The sequence below is a fragment of the Patagioenas fasciata genome, chromosome 17 (genome assembly GCF_037038585.1).
Source record: "Patagioenas fasciata isolate bPatFas1 chromosome 17, bPatFas1.hap1, whole genome shotgun sequence".
NCBI classification, from domain to species: Eukaryota; Metazoa; Chordata; class Aves; order Columbiformes; family Columbidae; genus Patagioenas; species Patagioenas fasciata.
In genome coordinates, this window is record NC_092536.1 from 12,467,339 (window position 1) to 12,480,908 (window position 13,570).

A 13,570-nucleotide genomic window follows, 5' to 3' on the forward strand; every position below is an offset into this window, starting at 1 on the left:
ACACGTGTGTGCATGCATGCATACACAGCCATGTGAACCCAAGGACACACACACTTGTGCGCACAAAGGGACATGCACACACATGTGCACCCTTGCAAACACAGAAGCACACGCATGTGTGCGCTCATGCGCATGCATATGCACACAGACATACTCATGCACACACGTGTATGTACCCATGCACACACACACGTGGGTACCTGCACACACACATGTGTATACACAGGGATGCACATACCCATGTGTACCCATGCACACACAGAAGCACGCACGTGCCTGCACCCATGCACGTGCAGATGCACACACGTGTCTGCACCCATGCACTCACAGGAACACATGCGTGTGCACCCGAGCACACAGAGAAGCACACAGGTGTGAGCACCCATGCAGACACACAGGAACACACACACGTGTTCACCCATGCACATGCTGATGCACACACGTGTGCACCCGTGCACACACACAGGACATGCACGTGTGTGTACCCAAGCACACACAGCAGCACACACGTGTACACCCGTGCACACAGAGAAGCACACATGTGTGTGCACCCATGCACATGCAGATGCACACATGCGTGTGCTCCCATGCGCACACAGGGACACGCACATCCATGTGCACACACGTATGTCTCCACGCAGGTGGCCGCGGCGGGGCTCACACCCGGACACACTCGCTCCCACGGGGACCAGGGTGTCCCGTCTGGGACCAGCCCCCCCACTTCGTGTCCCTTCCTTGTGCCGAGCCCCCCACCCCGGCCCTCCACCCCCCACCCGGCTTCTTAGGCTGTAACTCCACCGGGCCCCCCCACCCCGGGCCAGTGTCCCCCTACCCCAAATTGTGTCTCCCCTCAATTTATGTCCCTCTCCGTGTCCGTGCCGGGACACCGGCGCCGCCAGAGGGACCCCCGGGCCGGCGGGGCGGGAGGCGGAGGGGGGGCGGGGGGTCCCTCCTTCTCCTCCTCCTCCTTCTCCTCCTTCATCCCTCCTCCTCCTCCTCCCCTCCCCCTCCCGCCGCCCCGCTCGGTGCCGGTGCCGGTGCCCGAGCCCAGCGGAGCGGCATGGCGGGCCGTGCCCGGGGGCTCTGCCCGCACCGCTGCCTGTCCCTGCCCGCACCGCTGCCTGCGCCCCTGGGGCTCTGCCTGTGCCTCTGCTGCCTGCTGCTGCCGCCCGCCGCCGGCTCCTGGAGCCCGGCCGTGCTGCAGCCCGCCGCCCGCAGGTACCGGCACCGGGGCGAGAAGCAGCGAGGAGATGGAGCGGAGACACTGGGTGGGGGTCCGGGAACGGGGGGCACCGTGGAGGGGGCGCGGAGGGGGGTTGGGGAGATGCGGAGGTGGCCACCGGGCTCGGGGGGCATCAGGTACCGGGGGGTTCTGTACCGGGAATGGGGGCACCGGGTACAGAGCGCAGAGGGGATCATGGCGATGGGGATGAAGATACCGGGGGGCTGAGGGTACTGCGAACTGGGGGATGTCGAGTCCCAAGGGGGACGGGGTGCTGGGGACTGAATGGGAAGGGCTGCTTGGTCAATGCTGCTGGGGCTACTGGGACTGGGGCTTACGGGATATGGTGGGGCTAACTGGACTTAGTGGGGTTAGGGGTTACTGGGAGGTTATTGGGGCCAGCAGGACTTAGTGGGGCTGGGGGTTACTGGGGCTAGCAAGGCTTTTTGGGACCTATCAGGTGGATTACTGGGGCCAGCAGGATTTACTGGCTGTGGCATCACTGCTGGGGTTATCAGAGCTACCAGTGCTAGCAGGATGCTGGGGCTACTGGGGCTACCTGGGCACACTGGGTCTGGGGGGGCTACCTGGGTACGCTGGGTCTGCTGGGGCTACCTGGGCACACTGGGTCTGCTGGGGCTACCTGGGCACACTGGGACTCCTGGGGCTGGTGCAGGGTGAGTGGCCCTTGTCCCAGGGTCCTGCCCGTCCCTGGGAGGTGGTGGGGGCTGGTGCTGCCCAGTTCTGGGGGCTGTGGTCCCTGTCCCCACTGTCCCACCCCGGTGAAGCAGCAGATAGGGTGGCGGGGGGGGTTGTTTACAGGAAATCTTTGGCTCTGGCCGTGTCTCCAGCACCGGATTGCCGGGACCTCCCGGTTCCGCTCGGGTCGGCGAGGCGACGGGCAGAAGCTGCCTCATTTCCCCTTCCCCTCCCGGCCAAGCCCAGGAAGCCCCCGGCGCCTTGGCACCCCCTTACCATGTGTCCTCTCCCTGGATGCCCCCAGCACACAATCCAGCACCCACCACTTTGCAGTTGACTTTGGGGGACCCACGAGCACCCACCCCATCTCTTCCATCAGGCTAATGCATTGCTGGGGTCCTGCATGCTCAAGCATGGGAGCATGAAGCCAACATGCTGGTTTTGAGAAGTGGGGGTGGGATTTGGAGCCAGCCCCAACGTGGGCTTTGCCCCAGGTGCGCTCCTGCCCCGGCAGCAGAGCCCGGGCCCGCTCAGTGCACGAGTGCCAGCCCGGCAGCGGGTGGGCCGGGTCACGCCAGGCCACGCGAGCCCTCGCACGCCAATGCCCGCCAGCTCCTGCTCCATTCTCGGGGGAGAAGCATTCCCCCACAGCCTCCTCTGCCAGGCGGGAGCTGAAACGGGCCAGGACCCATCCCCATCCCCGCGGGCATCCAACGCAGCTGTGGCTGGCACCGCCGCTGCATCCTCGCCCCGAGACGGCGCAGCCGCATCCCGGCGCAGCACCCGTTCATAGGGAGCAGTGCCCGGGAAAGGGATGCCCCCCCCGGGTAGGGGGAAGATGCCAAGGGCTGTCACCCTGGGTAGGGGGACCGGAGGTGCCGCTGCCCCCCGGGACCCCTCTTGGCACGGCGGGCGGCAGCAGGAGCGTGCAGACAGCCCCGGCGGGCTCGGCGTGTTCATGGCCCTGGCACGGCGCCCGCCTGGGACGGTGCCCAGCCGGAAAGCCCTATGCCACCCTGCTGTGTGTCCCCCCCCGGCACCTCCCAGACAATTGTCCCCGCCGCCACCGCCTCTCTGCTCACAGGGGCCATGCAGCGCGGCAGCGGTCCCAAAAAGCTTGGGTTTTGGACCCAAATTACACAGCCTCGGAGTTTGGAGTCGCTGAGGGTACAGCGAGTCCTGCCTGCCGCGGGGATGGGGGCACTGGGTGTTGTGTCCCCCCCTCTGCAGGGGGAAACTGAGGCCCGGGGGGGGATGCCCGGGGTGGGCAGAGCCTGGCATGAGGAGCCGGCGTGGGGCTGGCAGGCGCCCGAAGAAAGGAGCCTTTGTGCGGGGTGGGCTGGGGGCGCGGGGGGGCTCCGGGCCCTGCTCCAGGCCAGCCGGCGCCAGCGCCGTGCCGGGCCGGGAATGCAGCAGGAATGTGGGGCCCCAGCCCCCCCCGGCATACCACGGCAGCCCCCATCCCCCGTTGGCACCCCAAAACCTGGAGGTGGGCACCTCCCAGAGCAATCCATGGGGCAAGACCCGCTGGGATGAGGGGGACACACCCCGGGTGACACTGCCACCTCTGCCAGCCGCGCGGTGTCCCCCAGGCAGGGCTGAGCGGTGATTTCCCTTCCAGCAACTGGTGCTCCTACACGGTGACACGCACGGTGTCATGCCACGTCCAGAATGGCACCTTCCTCCAGCGGGTCTTCCAGGGCTGCCGCTGGCCCCTGGCGTGTGGCGGGGGCAGGTGAGCGGTGTCACTAGCGTCCCCTGACACCCCACATCCTGCCCCAGCACCCTAGGGTGCCCCACTGCCCTGGGGGTGGTCTGAACATGATGTTCTGCTCTGCGCCAGCAGCTACCGTGCTATTGTCCGGCCCATCTACAGGGTGAGCTACAAGACGGTGACGGCGCTGGAGTGGAGGTGCTGCCCCGGGCACGTCGGGGCCAACTGTGAGGAAGGTGGGAGCCATTGGAAGGGCCTCATCCTGCCCCAGTGCTGGGCTCCTGGTCCTCTCCATGGCTGGGGGGGTGTCACTCCCGGGATGTGTCCCCAACCATTGGCATTGCTGGTGGGGATGGGAAGGGTGTGGAGGTGAGGGCAGGATGGGGAGATGGACCCATGTGTGGGTGGGGGAATGCGTGGAGGGTGAAGGGATGGATGGGCGGATGGATGGAGGGATGGATGTAGGGAGGGATGGAGGGAGGGACAGATGGATGGATGTTCTGTGTGGATGCATGGAGGAATGGATGCTCTTCTGTGTGGATGGATGTTCTTCTGTGTAGATAGATGGAGGGATAGGTGGATGCTCTTCTGCATGGGTGGATGGATGGAGGAATGGACGGATGGATGTTCCTGTGGGTGGGTAGGTGGATGGAGGGATGGATGGATGTTCCCGTGGGTGGATAGGTGGATGAGTGGATGCTCCCAGGGATGTGTGAGTGGATGGATAGATGTATGTTCCCATGGGTAGGCGCATGGATGGGTGGATGTTCCTGTAGATGGGTGAATGGATGTGCCCCAGGTGGATAAGTGGATGGACGAGTGTCCCTGTGGCTGGGTGGCTTGCTGTGTCCATGGGTGGACGAATAGATAAGAGGATAGATGGCTGGGGGAATGTTCTGTGTCAGTGGGTGGGTGGGTGTCCTGTCCTGTGGGTGGATAGATGGAGAGGGGTTCCGGTGGGCAGGTGGGTGGGCAGATGGACAGACAGCCTGGCTGGGTGGGTAGGTGTGGGATGGGTGCACAGGTCGGTGCTTGGCTGGACGTGCCTGCGGGTGGGTAACTGGGAAGGTCAGTAGATGGGTGCGGGTGCGGATGGATGGATGGATGGATGGATGGATGGATGGATGGATGGAAAGACGGACGTTCCTGTCTGGGAACATCTGTGTGGCTGTGCCTGGAGGGGATGCCTGCCCGTTGTCCCTGCCCGCTGTCCCTGCCCGCTGTCCCTGCCCGCTGTCCCTGCCTGCGCCCGGCTGGCGGGTGGGCAGCTGCCTATGTGCAGGCGGATGAATGGGTGCAAGGCTGTGCCATGCGTGGTGGGATGGGCCCCCCCAGCCTGGGGGAAAGTTCTTTGTCCCCATCGCCACTTGCATCCCACTCCCTCCCCCTTTCTCGGGATCCAGCTGTGGGTCCCCAACTCAGCCCCGGCTCTGTGGGACACTGGGGGGTCCAAGGTGCGGGGACACCCTGGGAACAGTGGGGTGACACTGAGGGCATGCAGGACAGTGGTTGGCACGAGTCACTCTGGAGCCAGCTGGGTGGCAGCGGCGCAGGGGGAAGCGGGGGGCTCTTCCTCCTCCTCCTCCTCCTGCTCTGTGCGTGCTTGGCTGGGTGCCCCACATCTGGGCCCGCTTAGGGCGGTGCTGGCTGTCCCCTGCAGCATGGCGGTGGCTGTGCCGGGGTGGGGTGGCCACGCGGGGGGGCACAATGCCACAAGCTCTGCTCCAGACACCCCTTTCCTGCCACGCTGGGTGGCCCTGAGCCACTGTCCCCAGGGTCCCTCGGTGGGGACAGGGCGCTGGGACCCTGCAATGGGTGGGGGATGTGGGCAGTGTCCCCAGGAATGTGCCTCCCCTCCAAAGCCACCCATGAGCTGGGACTGGGGGGGACGGGATTCAGGACTGGGGGGGGGTGCTTTGAGGAGGTTTGGCTTGAGGTTATGGGGTGGGTGTGGGGGATCTGTTGTGTGGTCATGGGGGGGTTTGGATGGGGTCTGATTTGGGACCATCAGTGGGTTTGGGGGCGGATCTGGCATGTGGTCATGGGTGGGTTTGGGGGGGCCTGGCTAAGGGTTATGGGGTGCGTTTTGGAGTATCTGGTGTGTGGCTTTGGGGAGGCTTGGAGGGGTCTGGTTCAAGACCATGGGTGGGATTTGGGGGATCTGGCTGGTCACACGTGGGTTCAAGGGGATCTGGCTGGAGGACGTGGGCAGGTTTGGGGGGGATCTTCCCAGGGGCTGTGGGTGGGATTGGGGGGACCTGCCTTTGGACATGGGTGGGTTTGGGGGGGATTTGCCCTGGGGTCATGTGTGGGTTTGGGGCTCCAGGGCTCCCCAGGAGCAAGGACAGGGCAGAAGCCATGAGATCCCCTCCAAATCCCCACACACTTTGGGGTGAGGAGCAGCAGACTCCCCCATGGCCTTTTGGAGGGTCTCCCACCAGAGGTGATGCCCTGGGAGGGGCCCCCCCTTCTTGACCCCCCTTCCCTCAGCAGAGCCTCACACCTTCCTCGCCCTGCGTGACGCCGGGCGTCCCAGCACTGCCCCACGCCGGCCCCCCCTGCGCCCCGCGGCTTTCTCAGGTGTGTGTCCCCCCAAATGCTGGCGTGGGCAAAGAGGGGTGGGCACCCCCCACCCGACCACCCGTGCCCCCCATTTTCCCCCTGCAGGGTGCCTGAACTGCAGCCGTGTCGGGGAGCTGACAGCCCGGCTGGCCACCCTTGAGGCGCAGGTGAGACCCCCGGGCTGCCACTGCCCCCCACCACGCAGTACCACCCCTCGGGGGCTGCAGGAACCTGGGGGGGGTCTCACCTTATGTCCCCCCATGCTGTGGCACTCAGCTCTCCCATCTCATTGCCAGGTGGCCCGGCTGGTGGTGGCTGAACCACCCCCCTCCCTGGCACCCCAAGGCAGCCCCCTGGGCAGGGGACCCAAGACCGGGCAGCTCTGGGGGTCTCCAGCTGCCCGTGGGAGCCCCGGAGATGACGGTAAGGACAGTGGTGCCCCCCTTGTTCCCCCCCCAACCTGAATCCTGTGGCAGTGGCAGCAGCACCATCGCCTGGGAAAAGCACCTGGGTGTTATCAGGATGTGGGGGGGCACCCCTTCTTGGAGCCCCTTGGTCCCCATCCTCCCCTGCTGTCCCCAGGGGATGGCAGTGACATTGAGCCACACATTGGGACCAGGCCTGCTCCAGGGCAGGTGGTTTGCAGGGCTTCACCCCCCGTGTTTTGGTTTGGGGCAGGATGGGGCCCTTCGGGGCTCCCCCTGGACTGATGCTCCCCAGGGCTGCAGTGGGGACCTGTGCCTGGGAACAACCTGGGGATGGGGTGTGGGTGGGGGGCACCCTCCAAGGGGGGGTCTCTGTGTGCTCCCCTGAGGGTGCTGCTCTGCTGCAGGGAGACCCGGTTGGCGGGGCCCCCCCGGCCCCAAGGGAGACGCAGGAGGACGGGGACCATCAGGTGCTCCAGGCGTGAAGGGTCCAATGGGGCCACCAGGTAAGGGGGGATGGGAGCTCTGGTGGGGGGTGTCCCAGTTCAGTGCCCAGCTCTTGCCCAGGACCCCCCTCCTGCCAGGCAGATCTGGGGGGTTCGTGCAGCTGTTTTGGGGCTGAGGGCTCAAACCTCACCCTGCTCTTCCTCCCCACAGGTCCCCCTGGTCCCCCAGGACCCCCCGGGCAGGATGGGGCCAGGGGGCTCCCCGGAGAGAAGGGGTTACCCGGCCCCCCTGGCCCCCCAGGACCCCCTGCCCCAGTGGGGCCAGTGATACCCCATCTAGCTGAGCCCAGTAAGGAGGGGACTGGGGGAGGACTGGGGCGGGGGTCTCCTCCCTAGGATAGAGTGGGGGGCTGTACAGTGCCAGAGCATCCCTGCAATGGGGCTACAGGCTCTGGGGGGGCATTGCCCAGGTGGGGGGTGGTGTGGCCGAGTGGTGCTGGGAGCCCTGGGGATGTCTGAGATCCCCTGGTGGGGGGGTCTGGCCCCTACCCACCACCCTGTGCTGTTCCCCAGGGGACCCCCTCCTCTCCAACACCTTCCCTGAAGCCACTGTGGGCATTGTGGGTCCTGCCGGACCCCCTGGACCTGTGGGGCCAATGGGTGAGTTCCCCCCCCACCTTCTCTCTGCCCCCCCCAGTACTTCGGGGGTGCCTCAGCAAGAGGCACCTGCCAGGGCTGAGCTGTGTCCCCCTCTTCTTGCAGGTCCCCCCGGCCCTCCAGGTCCCATCGGGCCACCCGGCCCCCCAGGACCCGACGTAAGTGTTGGGAGCAGCAGGACCTAGGGGGCACAGGGGGGGCTGAGCTCCCCCAGACCTCCCCCAGGGCTAATGGCACCCGCCTTGTCCTTGTGCAGGGTAGAGCAGGGACTCCTGGAGCTGCCGGCCCCCCCGGGGAGAAGGGAGACAGGGTGAGTCCCCTCGTGACACTAGCTGGGGAGGTCTCAGCTGGGGGGGGCTGCCAGCATCTCTGACAGTGGGGGTCTGGCTCTGCCCCCCCAAAAAGTGCTGACGGGTTCTCCCTATCCCCCCAGGGTCCCCAGGGCCCCCCAGGCAGCCGTGGCCAGGACGGGGCACAGGTACGTTGCTGGGTCGGGCCCCCTCGGGCCGCAGCCCCCTCTTTTCCCCCCTGGCAGGCCCTCTCCTCTCTGTGTTTCAGGGCGAGCCGGGGCCCAGGGGTGAGCCGGGCGACAAGGGCACTTGGGTGAGTGACACTGGGGTGGCACAGGGGACATAGGGGGAACACATGGACCAATGGGAGTCAGCCACCTGTGGGTGGTGGGGGGTCGGTGATGGGCAACGGGGGGGACCCTGCTCTCCTCCATGTCTTTATCCCTGGGCATGGGGTTCCCCACCCCACATCTTGTCCCCAGAACCCCAACATGGGGTTCCCCAGCTGTCCCCACTGCCCACGTCCCACCCCTGGGACCCTGCTGATGGAACGGGGGTCCCTGGCTGTGCTTGTGTTTCTCCCAAATGCTGGATGCCCCGATGCTGGGGTGCAGAGCCAGCCCCTCGTGGGCAGAGGGGGCACAGGGAGGGCTCAGGCCCCCCAGGGGCAGAGCTGGGGGCTGTTGCACCCCCCCGAGTACCCCCAACTCCTTCTCCTGGTGTCACGGTGAGTCAAGGCATGCTGGGAGGTGGGGGGTACCCGTGTCCCCTCCGTGTCCCCCCCAGGGGAGGTGGCCATGCAGGGACCTGGCCCCCCCTCACCCCTGTCCCTCTCTTCTCCCCAGGGGGAGGGTTTGCACCAGCTCCGCGAGGCGCTGAAGATTTTAGCAGAGAGGGTTTTAATCTTGGAAACAATGATTGGGCTCTATGGTGAGTAGGGGGGGGCCAGCCCAGGCCACGGGAGGGGACAGGGACCCCCAGGGTGGCCCCCGCTCCATGGGGTGGCCCCCATCCCTGCTGGCAGGTCACCAGGCCTCCATGATGTCACGGTGGCCCTTGGCTTGGTGACATCATGGTGCTGCTGGGGGTGCCCCTTGGCACCCCCTCCCCTCTGCCGCCAGGCACTGGGGTGACGTGTTGTCCCCACCTTGCTGCGGTGTGATGTCATCAGCCGTGCATGATGTCATCACTCACACTGTGCCATCACTGGGGACGCTCGGAGGGCCAGGGGACACCCCCTGCCTGCACCCAACGCTGCCCCCTCAGGGACCCCCTCCTTTGGGCAGGGACACCCGTTTAAGTCTCCACCTTGGGGACAAGCAGGTGCCCCCCTGGGTAGGTTGGGGACATGTCCCCTCATGTGTCCAGGGGCTCAGCGTGCTGGAGGGTGGCAGAAGGAGCAGCCCTGGATGGGGGACAGCCATGTCCCCCTTGGGGCACTGCTGGGGACATCAAGGGACAGCAAGGGACCCCTGGGCCCACAGGGATGGGGGAGCATCCCCCTGGGGCCACGGGCACCTCTTGGGAGAGCTGGCACCCCCCACCCATTGCACCAGCACCCCTCTGCCGGGGCTGCACCCGCGCTATGCCACCCATGCCGTGCTATGCTGCCTGTCCCGTGTCACCCATGCTATGCCACGCTGTGTCACCCGTGCCCTGTCACCCGTGCCGCGCCCACGGTGGGGCCAACACGCGCTCTGCTCTGCTCTCTCACTCTCCCCCAGGCCAGTAGCTTCCAAACCCTCCTGCGGCAGCAGGCCCGGCTGGAGGTCCTGGCTAGAAGGGTCACCTTGCTGGAAGCCATCATCTGGCCAGGTAACCGCGCCACCGTCCCTCCTCCCCTCCCCGCATGAGCTGGGCATGGAGCACGGGGGGCTGGAGGCCCTGGGAGCAGGTCCCTGGAGTCCCCCAGGGCCAAGGGACACCATGGAGACCCTCTTGGGTTGAGAAGGATGACCATGGAGACCCTCTTGGGCCAAGGGAGACCTTGGAGCTCCCTGAGGATCAAGGGAGCCCCTGAAACTCTTCTCAAACCAAAGGAGACCAGGGAGCCCCTCTTGAACCAAGGGAGACCATGGAGACCCTCTTGGACCAAGGGAAGTTCTGGAGCTCATTGGACCGAAGGAAACTGTAAAGACTCTTTCAAACCAATGGAGACCATAGAAACCCTCTTGGATTGAGAGAGGCAACCATGGAGACCCTCTTGGGCATAGGGGAACCCTGGAGCTCCCTGAGGATCAAGGGAGCCCCTGGAGCCCCTCTCAAACCAAGAGAGCCCTATGGAGACCCTCTTGGACCAAGGGAGCCCCTGGAATCTCCCAGGTCCAAGGGAGACCATGGAGATCCTCTTGGATTGAGAGGGATGACCATGGAGATCCTCTTGGGCCAAGAGAAACCCTGGAGCTCCTTGGACCAAGGCAGCCCATCTTGAACCAAGGGAGATCATGGAGACTCTCTTGGACCAAGGGAGAGCCTGGAGCTCCACAGGGTGCAAGGGAGACCATGGAGCCCTTCTCAAACCGAGGGAGCCCCTGGAGCCCCTCTTGGACCAAGGGAGATCATGGAAACCCCCTTAGACCAAGACAAATCCTGGAGCTCCTTGGACCAAGGGAAACCATGGAGCCCTTCTTGAACCAAGTGAGACCATGGAGACCCTCTTGTATTGAGAGACACAACCATGGAGACCCTCTCAAACCAAGGGAGATACTGGTGCTCCCCAAGGTTCAAGGGAGGAGACCATGGAGCACTTCTCAAAGCAAGGGAGACCCATGGATACCCTTCACAATCAAGAGAAACCCTGGAGCTCCTTTGGCCAAGGAAGCCCATGGAGTTCTCCAAGGACTGAGACCATGGAGACTGTCTTGGCTTGAGGGAGATCTTGAAGATCTTTGAACCAAAGGAGTTCCTTGGAGCCCCTCAAGCCAAGGGAGACCATGGAGAACATCTTGGATTGAGAAGGTTTACCAGGGAGAACCTCTTGGACCAAGGGAAACTCTGAGGCTCCTTGGACCAAGGGCAACCATGATGTTCCTCTTGGAGCTGCTCTTGAACTCTGTGATCCCTTGGAGCCCCCTTGGCTCAGAGGAGATCCTGGATGCCTTGGAGGGTCCTGGAGCGTCCCAGGGATGATGGGAGACCCTGGAACTCCCTTGGCCTAAGGAGCCCCTGGTGCCAGAGTGCCCAGCGGGGAGGCTGGCAGGTGCCCCCCACCCTCTTTCCCCCCTTCCTGCTCCTTCACCTTCCAGCTGCGCTTTCCTGTGGGGGGGACGCCGGCTCTTGGGGTGCTGGTGGGGGGTGCCAGGCAGGGGTGCCAGCCGGGGGGATCCTTGTATGTGTGTGTCCCCCCAGGTCCCAGTGTGTCCCCACCCTGAGTCCCAGTGTGCCCCTCCCAGTGTGGGGGTCCCTGGGGGCAGCCAGAGCCATTTCTGTGGGGCAGGGGCCCCCACCCATGGCACCCGATGCCGCGACTTTGGGGGGGAGGGATGTGTCTGTCAGACCCCCACTCCCACCACTGACCCCTCTCTCCTTTCCTCCCCACAGAACCAGAGCCCGGCTCGGGCAGCGGCCCCCCCGGCACGGTGACACCCGGGCCCCCCCGCGGCAAGCGTGGCAGCGGCCACCCCCCCTACCGCATCGTGGCCCCGCCCCGGCGGCCCCCCGGCAAGCAGTGATGGAGCCTGAGGGGGTCACCCCCTGTCACCCCCCCGCCCCGTGCCCACCACCGTGCTGATTTGGGCAGGAGCATCATCCGGGGGGACACAGGATGGGGGTCACTCTCCCGTGTCCCCCCGGCCCTGCAGGGCACTTGGTGCTAGCTGGTGGCACGGCACCGGCCCCCCGCGATTTGCCCCCCGTCGCTGCCGCTTGAACCCCCTTTGGGGGAGGAGGGGCAAAGGGGTGCCAGGGCCCCTTCTGCCCCTTTTCTGCCCCCACCCCCGGTGCAGCTCTGAGGGTGCTTCATCCCTTTCCCCACCCCCACAGCCCCCCCATGCTGGGGAAGGGGCTCAGGGGGGTTTGGCAGTGGGGACCCCCCTGGCGGGGACCCCCTGTGCCACACGCTTTGTCCCACTGCTTGGGGACCCTTGAGGTCATTAAATGCCTCCTGAACCCCTGTCCTGCAGCATCACTCAGTACCTTGGGGTCCCCTAGGGTGACACGGGCACTCATGGGTGCTGTCACGGGGATGTGGGTGGCGGGAGTGGGTCCCCTCTGCCCACAGGGGGTGGCCTGGGGACATTGGTGGGTGTCACGGAGTGTCCCTGGGGCTGGCGTGGGATGGGGAGGTGAGAACCAGGGGACACACGGCTGGGCTGTGCCAGCCACCCACAGTGTGCCACCACGGGACACCCCCATGTCACACCACCCATGGGACACTGGGAATGGGAACTGGCTGAAAGGAAGAAGCCAGAGAGTCGTGGTCAATGGGGCAGAGTCCAGTTGAGGCCTGGATCCAGTGCAGTGCCTCAGGGGTCAGTACTGGGGCTGTATTATTCAATATATTCATCAGTGACTTGGCTGAGGGAATAGAGTGACTGTCAGCAAGCTTGCTGGTGACACCAAGCTGGGAGGAGTGGGTGACACTGGAAGCTGTGCTGCCATCAGAGACCTGGACAGGCTGGAGAGCTGGGCAGGGAAAAATGTAATGAAATAAAACAAGGGCAAGTGTAGAGTCTTGAATCTGGGCAGGAACAACCCCAGGTTCCAGTGTAAGTTGGGGAATGACCTATGAGAGAGCAGTGTAGGGGAAAGGGACCTGGGGCTCCTGGGGACAGCAGGGTGACCATGAGCCAGCACTGGGCCCTTGTGGCCAGGAAGGCCAATGGTACCTGGGGTGGGTTAGAAGGGGGTGGTCAGTAGGTCAGAGAGGTTCTCCTGCCCCTCTGCTCTGCCCTGGGGAGACCACACCTGGAATATTGTGTCCAGTTGTGGCCCCTCAGTTCCAGAAGGACAGGGAACTGCTGGAGAGAGTCCAGCGCAGCCACCAAGATGCTGAAGGGAGTGGAGCATCTGCCGTGTGAGGAAAGGCTGAGGGAGCTGGGGCTCTGGAGCTGGAGGAGATTGAGGGGGGACTCATTCCTGGGGATCAATATGGAAAGGGGGAGTGTCAGGAGGATGGAGCCAGGCTCTTCTGGGTGACAACAGTGACAGGACAAGGGGCAATGGGTGCAAACTGGAACACAGGAGGTTCCACTTAAATATGAGAGAAGCTTCTTCCTGGTGAGGGTGTCAGAGCCTGGCCCAGGCTGCCCAGGGAGGTTGTGGAGTCTCCTTCTGTGCAGACATTCAAACCCGCCTGGACACCTTCCTGTGGAACCTCAGCTGGGTGTTCCTGCTCCATGGGGGAATTGCACTGGGTGAGCTTTCCAGGGCCCTTCAACCCCTGACATTCTGGGATTCTGTGACATCCACCCACACTGGGACCCCTGGGACACCCACCTGTGTAATGCCACCCATGGGACACCCATCTGTGTCACACCACCCCTGGGACAGCACCCACACCATGTCAGCCATGGGACACTGCCCCATGTCACACCACCCCTGGGAATCCCACGTCA

General features: G+C 64.8%; 1 protein-coding gene across 12 annotated transcripts; it reads left to right on the forward strand.

Moving 5' to 3' along the window:
- Positions 1 to 1,015: 1,015 nt before the first annotated feature.
- Positions 1,016 to 12,127, forward strand: EMID1 (EMI domain containing 1). 12 transcript variants are annotated; one of them, XR_010652457.2, is made up of 16 exons: positions 1,016 to 1,218; positions 3,543 to 3,656; positions 3,765 to 3,871; positions 6,126 to 6,215; positions 6,303 to 6,364; positions 6,494 to 6,620; positions 7,030 to 7,128; positions 7,280 to 7,417; positions 7,642 to 7,728; positions 7,831 to 7,883; positions 7,982 to 8,035; positions 8,159 to 8,203; positions 8,284 to 8,328; positions 8,861 to 8,945; positions 9,740 to 9,830; positions 11,556 to 11,574. XR_010652457.2 is itself a non-coding variant. In XM_065851552.2 (15 exons), the coding sequence occupies exons 1-15, from the start codon at positions 1,061 to 1,063 to the stop codon at positions 11,684 to 11,686; spliced, it is 1,395 nt and encodes a 464-aa protein (XP_065707624.1). In that variant the 5' UTR covers positions 1,016 to 1,060; the 3' UTR covers positions 11,687 to 12,127. The 12 variants fall into 12 exon arrangements, 11 of the variants coding, with proteins under 11 accessions (XP_065707624.1, XP_065707620.1, XP_065707621.1 ...); XM_065851552.2 differs by lacking the exon at positions 9,740 to 9,830 and having other exon boundaries at positions 11,556 to 12,127; XM_065851548.2 differs by lacking the exon at positions 8,861 to 8,945 and having other exon boundaries at positions 11,556 to 12,127.
- The last annotated feature ends 1,443 nt before the right edge of the window (positions 12,128 to 13,570 follow it).

Coding starts and splice junctions, on each gene's coding strand:
- EMID1 (XM_065851548.2), top strand. CDS start 1,061: ATGGCGGGCCGTGCCCGGGGGCTCTGCCCGCACCGCTGCCTGTCCCTG. Junction 6,621..7,029: donor TGGGAGCCCCGGAGATGACG/GTAAGGACAGTG, acceptor GCTCTGCTGCAG/GGAGACCCGGTTGGCGGGGC. Junction 7,129..7,279: donor GGGTCCAATGGGGCCACCAG/GTAAGGGGGGAT, acceptor TCCTCCCCACAG/GTCCCCCTGGTCCCCCAGGA.